Source organism: Phascolarctos cinereus, unplaced genomic scaffold (assembly GCF_003287225.1).
Source record: "Phascolarctos cinereus isolate Bilbo 61053 unplaced genomic scaffold, phaCin_HiC Scaffold_5;HRSCAF=322, whole genome shotgun sequence".
Classification (NCBI taxonomy): domain Eukaryota; kingdom Metazoa; phylum Chordata; class Mammalia; order Diprotodontia; family Phascolarctidae; genus Phascolarctos; species Phascolarctos cinereus.
Window position 1 is genome coordinate 479927367 of NW_027555958.1, and position 7540 is coordinate 479934906.

Here is a 7540-nt window from a genome sequence, read left to right on the forward strand (position 1 = left end):
CCTTGGATGCCAGTCTGCTGACCTACATGGACCTTTCTCAGAATCTTGTTCTTAAATGCATAAAGTAAAATACATTGTCTTACAAAGGAAACTAGTTGTATTGAAATCTAGTTAGAAAATTTCTAAGCAAACAGAAACAAGCTCACAGAGCCCCAGGGAAGAGCCCTGGCTTGGAGAGTTTGGCTGGGATTTTTTGTCTTGTTTCTTCTCTGGAGACTGATCAGATTGATGAGATGACATTTGCCATTCCCTTGACTGGAGAAGGCTCTGGAAAATGGACTTTACATTCACCTGATGATTTTCTGAGTTTGTTTGTTTAAGCAAGATTACATTTGCTTAAACATGATTAATGCAGCGTAAAGAAGCAACGATGTTTGGATTAGGGAATTAGAAGATGTTGCCTTGAGATGGCGGTGTTCACAGAGGGCTAGCAGGCCATTGTGCCACCAGCAGTGTACTCCAGCAGTGATGCTCAGATGTTGGTTATGTTCTGATACCATAAGAGGAAGTGAGCTAAGCAGGGCTTTGATGTCAGACGACTTGGCCACCAGATTTTCCCAGTGTTTGTTGCTGCCCAGAGTAGTCTGAATGTTCACAGCCACACATGATTATAACCACCAAGGATCCCAGTTTTCAGTTTTCAGTATGTCCTTGCTCTTCTCAATAAGAGGTCCCATTTTTAGGATTTTTAAATTTCCAAATATTCTCTTGTATGTTACATTTGTTTTCATTCATGTTCATTCATTCATTCATTCATACATTCAGCATTTGTTAGGTATTTACTATGGGCCAGTTACTTTGCAGGATGCATTATCTTACACATGTAAGTCACTTGGGTTCCTAAAGTCCATTAGGAAGAGAGATTGGACTGATTTTGTCTGGTCTCAGAGATCAGAACTAGGAGCACTGGGTAGAAATTGTAAAGAGGCAAATATCAGCTCAATGTCAGGGGAAACTGTCATCAGGGGTGGGGAACCTGTGACCTCAAGGACACATGTGGCCTTCTAGGTTCTTGGGTGTGGCTTTTTGACTGAGTCCAAGTTTTACAGAATAAATCCTTTTATTAAGGGGATTTGTTCTGTGAAGTTTGGATTCAGTCAAAGGATATAGAAGGCCACATGTGGCCTTAAGGTTGCAAGTTTCCCACCCCTCTAACTAATGACTTTGAGCCACTTTAGAGTGAACTGGGCTGCCTTGGAAGGTAGTGAGCTCCCCCTCATTGGGGGCAGTTCAGGAAAGGCTGGTTGGCCACATGGCAGTTGGGCTGCTTTTCCTTGGTTTGCTCAGAAAGCATCCCTTCCACCACTCCCCATCTCCACCTGTTGGAACCCTAAGCATCCTTTTTGAATTCCACATCCTTTGAATGCCACATTTTTTTGAAATCCTGATCCTTCTTCTTATAAATTCCCAGAACACTTTGCACTGTTGCTTTGTACTATATTTATTTTTAACATCTATCATATTAAAAAAAAAGGCAGTAAGGTGGTGCGGTGGGTAGATCACTGGGCCTGGAGTCAGGAAGACAAGTTTAAATTGAGCCTCAGATGCTTACTAACTGTGACTCTGAGCAAGTCACTTCACCTCTGTCTGCCTCAGTTTCCTCATCTGTAAAATGGGGATGATAAAAAATAGCATCAGAGTTGTTAGAACAAAATGAGATAATGTTTATCAAGCGCTCTCTAAATGCCCGTAACTATTATTGTGCAAGTGCTTTATGTTTACTAAGCATTTAATAGTGACTATGTCCTTTGATCTTAACAGTCCTTGTGTGGGAGGTAGCACAAATATTACTACCTCCATTTTATAGATGAGGGAACTAAGGCACAGAGTTGTGACTTGCTCATTATCGCAACTAGACGTGGGACTTTGCACCTTGATCTTCTAACTTCAGGTCTGTCCTGGCTATGCCACTTACTAGCTGTGAGACCTTGGCTAAGTTACTTGGTTTCCTTGGGCCTCAGTTTCCTTATTTGTAAAATGAGAGAAGTCTAGCTGACTTCTGCTATCCCTTCTAGCCCATCCCCCCTCCATTTCCTGGCCCCCTAATGTGCCTTCCCTCTGAACTTCACTTTCTTCCATTTATTGAAGTGTGTGCATGTTTTGCATATAAATAGCTATTTGTATGTTGTTCTCCCCATTAGACTGAAAACTCTCTGAGAGCAGGGACCATATTTTTGCCTTTCTTTGTATCTCTAGAATTTAGTACAGGGTTAAACATGATAAGCACTTACTAAGTGTTTGTATTCCCTAATGATAATTGATCGTGTCTTTGTAGTATTTGGGTTTATAGGAAGTCTAAATGGAGTCTGGTGGGATGTGTGGTGACTAATTGGCTGCCATACCAGCCCTTGCCACTCTCCCGCTCCTGATTCATTTCCTTGTTAATTCTCTGAGTTCTACAAGGCAGTTCAGGGGGATGTTCTGAAAGTTCCTCATAGGAAAACAGGAATGCATAATTTACCTTATTAATTCATCAATTAGCTCAGAGCCCCTACTCCATCTTACAAGAACCAGAGAATCCTTTCTTTCCATCAGTTCTTGCTCCCCTCTTTCTATTTCAAGCAAAGTCTCATTGTTTAGTTGTTTTTCAGTCATGTCCAACTTTCTGTGACCCCATTTGGGATTTTCTTGGTAAAGATACTGGAGTGGTTTGCCATTTTCTTTTCATTTTAAAGATGAGGAAACTGAGGCAAACAGGGTCAAGTGACTTGCCCAGTCTCGTAGGGTTAAATAAGTATCAGTGTTCCTGCCCATACAATTTATTAACAATGTGAAAAGCAATACAGGCATTTACACATTTCAACAATGTATCAGCTCTTATAAGGATACAGTCAGATTCACCTCTAGCTATCAGCCGCAAATGCTGATACCTTCTCAATTCACTTTTCTCAGAATAGTCATTTACAGTCTTTTAAGAATTCTCAAGGGCAACTATGTGGTACAGTGGATAGAGCTCTGACCTTGGAATCAGGAGGACCTGAGTTCAAATCTGGCCTCAGACACTTGACACTTATTAGCTGTGAGACCCTGGGCAAGGCACTTAACCCTGATTGCCATGCCAAAGGGAGGAAAAAAAAAAGAATTCTCCTCAGGATATCTTCTCCATAGGGTGAATGAAATTCGGTTGTCTCAAAATTTCTCTATCATCTTTCTCAAAGAAGGCAGCTAACTACCCCAATTTTCTGTCTTTTCTCTCCAGCTATGATGATTGAGCAACTTCCTAATTCCTCTGAAAGATACAGTAACACAACCAAAGTCTTTGTGGGAGGGGGCTATGTAGGTAAAGCATTCTGCATACCTAAAGCAAAACAGCTAACAGATATGATCATTCAATCAGTTTTCATTTGTAGATGGAAAGCGAAGTGGTCGAGTGCTTAGTGCCCTTTCTACCCAACAACAAGAAAAAGAAAGACTCTTCCCCCAAACCCTGAAATAATGACTTGGCAAAAGGCAGGTGGGCAGAAAGCCTTGGGAAACTTCTGCCTGAGAGCTAGATTATTACCAGGTGATGATTTCCCCTGGGCTCAAGGGTTCCGAGCCCCTTTTGAACACCCTAGAGAGAGCTCATGAAGTCTGCCGTGTGTCTTCGCTGGCTGCTTGCACTGTCATGGAATTTGCTGGGATCTTCAGACTCTTTATCCTGTTTGGCTTTAAAGGATCTCCAGACACATTGCACAGATGCAAAGGTCTGACCCTTTGTCCTTGACCAAAATTTCCCCTTTCCCCAAAGAGAGCCAAGATTTAGGGCTTTGTTTAATTGGTGCAATTAGTACCAGATTTGGGCTATTCCTAGGAAAGGCATTGGAAAAAGGGAAAGTAGAATTGGACCACCAGTTCTGTTTTTGTCTCTGTCTCTCTGTCTCTCCCTCAACCTTCCCCCATATATATGTATATACACATATACACATGCATATATGTTTACCATACGTGCATATACACACACAGACACACACACCCAGAATGTTTTGGATCGACCCTGTAGAGGAACAGTGAACTGACTATTCTTGGCCCAGAATTGAATAGGAAGAAGAAAAAGGAAGTGGATCGATCACCTCGGGGGAACTTGTGTAGTGTTCTTCACAACCCTGATTCAAAGGCCTCTCTTTTTAACTCCATCTTCTTTTGGTGATGCCACAGGACTGTGAGCTGTGGAATACCATAGTCTCTGAGGAATTAAAGTTTCAGGACACCTGAAATGCTACTCATGAAGGGTGTGTACAGGTTGCAGCACATAGCTGTCGAGCCATTTCAGTCATGACCGACTCTTGTGACCCCATTTGGGGTCTTGGTAGATACTAGAGAGATTTGCCATTTCCTTCTCTAGCTCATTTTCCAGATGAGGAAACTGAGGCAAACAGGGTGAAGTGACTTGCCTAGGGTCACACAGCTAGTGTGTGTCTGAGGGTGGATTTAAACTCAGGTCTTCCCTGCTCTAGGATCAATTTGCTACCCACTTTGCCACCTCGCTGCCCTGTAGTGTATTACTAATGAAGAATTCTTCAGGAGAAATACTAGTAGTAGCAGACACTTCTCTAGCTGTTTAAGGTTTGCAAAGCATTTTGTGTATGCCATCCCATTTGGTCCTTGCAGTGACTCTGTGATGCAGATGTTCTTATTACCCTCATTTTGTATTTGAGAAAGCTGAGGTTCAGAGTCGTTATGTGACCGGCCCAGGGTCACATAGTTAGGGAGTGGTCTTCTAGACTCCAAGGCCAATACTCTATTCTGCCCCAGCACCTCTAAAAATGGAGGGCCACGAGAAGAGGTAGGGAAGTCCTGGGGAGAGGGATACGTTGGCTTCACTGGTTTCCAAGGAGGGAAGAGCTTAGGCTGTGGAAAGTAGCCCAAAATTTATGGAAGAAGGTGGACAAGAGTCACTCATGGAGGACTGAGCAGGCCTGGATAAGGTGTCATCTGGCCTGGTAGAGGGAATAGACAGATTAACCAGATCTCAGACCCCTTGGGATATGCATTCAGACTTCAGTGTGCTTCCAGGGCTCTGCAATCACACCTCTGTCCCCCCCACTCATTCCTTATGATTCTTGGCTTTGTCTTCCCAGACATTCTTCGCAGGTGTCTGTCCAGGGGAGGCCAGGCTGAGGGAGGCACTGGTGGACAGGGAAGAAGAGGGCCCTGGGAATGGATTCCACCTCCAGCACTCACCAGTTGTGTGACCAGGGTCAAGTCTCTCAGAGTCTCAGTTTCCTCATTTGTACAGTAGGGATAATGGTAAGTAGAGTATTAATTCTCCAGGGTTGTTGAGAGAATCAGACGGATTGGGGGGCACGTAAGCCAGTCTGACAGGCTCCTCTGCCACCTGTTACTGTCAGTCCTCATTTCCCAATTATGGCTCACGTTTGGAGGGGCGCTTCCTCATTTCAGGATTTCCATGTACTGACGAAGCCCCGGGCCCAGGCCCCATCTTACCCCTAGCCTACTTATCTGATACTTCAAGGTCTGCGAAGCCTCTTTACATAAATTGTCTCATTCAAGCCCACAGGAACCTGATGAAGCAAGCATTATTGTTAGCTCCATTTATGGGAGTGGAAACTGCCTCAGGCATCTTCAGTGACTTACCCAGGGTCCCACAGCTGGTGAGTCTGTGGCAGGATTCGAACCCATGTATTGTGTCATGGTGATGCTAGATATCCACATATGGGAGAATTTCTGTGGCCTTAGAGTAGTGCCTAAGTGCATTCCCTCATGTGGATGATGAGTGGGTGGGGCTCCATGGCCTCAGTGGCCCCTTCTGGCCCTAAGTCTATGGCTCTGTGTACATAGAGACAGCTACAGTACTATTATTGTTATTATTTTTCAAAGAAGAATTTCAAAGATGACTACAAACCTGCAGCCTCTAAGTTTTCCTATATTGTCTTAGGCCCAAACCAATTCTAAAATGATGAAAACCAGATTTTTGAAGGCAAAAGGTTAACCAACTCTCTAAGGAAGCCCTAATGAGGAATGGGAAAGGGCAAAGAGGCAGGACTTCTCCCTCATTATCATGGGACAGTTACTCAGCTTATGTTGAAATAGTAAAAAGAACCACTGATCCCTAATTGGGCCCGTTTTCTTTTTCAAGCAACTTTTCTGAGGAGCTCAGTTGGCCTGACTAAAATGTTCTTCCAATGAGCTGTCCCAGAAGGAGAAGCTTTGGGGCACTCGCCTTCAGAGAGCGATCCTTTTTGCTGGGTGTGACGGCACCTGACTGCAATGCCAGCTGCCAGGAGGTGGAGGCTGGGGGATGGTGTGAGTCCAGCAGCTTTGAGCTGCAAAGGGCCAAGTCCATTGGGTGTCCCTGGTGAGTAATGAGCCCTCAGGGAGTGGGAGGCCAGCAGGCTGCCCAAGGAGGGGCCAATCAGCCCAGGTCCAATCTTGTGCCCATTAGAGGGAGGCCGGGTGCTGGAGAAGTCCCTGCTGGTCCAGCCAGGGAGAGGTACAGGGATGCAGTGTTCTAAAAACAAGCAGCCACCAAACAAAGACATCCAAAACTCCCAGGAGAAAGGAAGTTGCTTGAGCTGGCCCAGCCCCTCCCTCCTCCAAGCATCTCTGCACACTTGGAATCCTTGACCCTTCCTTCTGCTCCTCCTTGTTCCCCAGCTCCCTCCCCATCCTCACTCATACACCTCTGTGATCTCCCCCAGAATCCAGGCCTGAGAGACAGCTGCCCTGAGTTAACCTATTGGAGCAGAGAATGATAGATGTGGACTTAGGTCATCTGACCTCTTCCTTTTACCGATCCTCTAAAGCATAGATATCTCAGTGGATAGAGAGCTTACTTGGGCACAGAAAGACTTGGGTTCAAGTGCTGCTTCTGAATGTGCCTGTCTCCACCCCAGTTGTTATTAAAAATGCAAAATTGGCTTCTCTGTAGGGGTGACATCAGGGGAATTGTCATAGGGTCATAGACATGAGGCAGAAGGGAGCCCAATCCTCTCATTGCTCACATAAGAGAACAAGTTCAGGTACTACTCTAAGGCCACAGAAATTCTCCTCTGCCTATATCCAGAGCCATCATGACATAGTGCAGGGAATAGGGAAGACCTGGGTTCAGATTCTGCCGCAGACATTTACAAACTCTGTGACCCTGGATAAGTCACTAATGCTCTCCGAGGCAGTTTCCACACCTATACATTGGAGGAAACAGCACTTGCTTCATAAGATTCTTGCGAGCTCAAATGAGACAAGGGATGTGAAAAGGCTTTGCAAACCTGAAAGGATTAGGTAAGTTGAATGCCCAATCAACTTGTGAGGGTTCTTCTTGAGGACAGGGGCTTTCTTTTGTCTCTCCCTCTTAGTGCAGCACCTGGCCTGTAGTTGCTGTCTAGTAATTTCAGGCATGTCCAACTCTTTGGGAACCCCATTTGGGGTTTTCTTGATAAAGATACTGACGTGGTTTTTCATTTCTTTCTCCACTTCATTTTACAGATGAGGAACTAAGGGAAGCAGAGTTAAGTAACTTGTTCAGTAAGTGTCTGACAGTGGATTTGAACTCAGGTCTTCCTGGCTCCTGGCTGGGCACTCTATCCACTGAGCCACCTGG

General features: G+C 44.9%; 1 protein-coding gene across 1 annotated transcript in view; it reads left to right on the forward strand.

Annotated features, from left to right (window-relative positions):
- GIPC2 (GIPC PDZ domain containing family member 2) overlaps positions 1 to 5222 on the forward strand; it is an 89655-nt gene extending 84433 nt beyond the window's left edge. Inside the window, exon 6 of the mRNA XM_078156732.1 lies at positions 5061 to 5222. Coding sequence (XP_078012858.1) covers positions 5061 to 5221 — 161 coding nt within the window. The 3' untranslated portion in view covers position 5222. The remainder of the gene's footprint in view (positions 1 to 5060) is intronic.
- The last annotated feature ends 2318 nt before the right edge of the window (positions 5223 to 7540 follow it).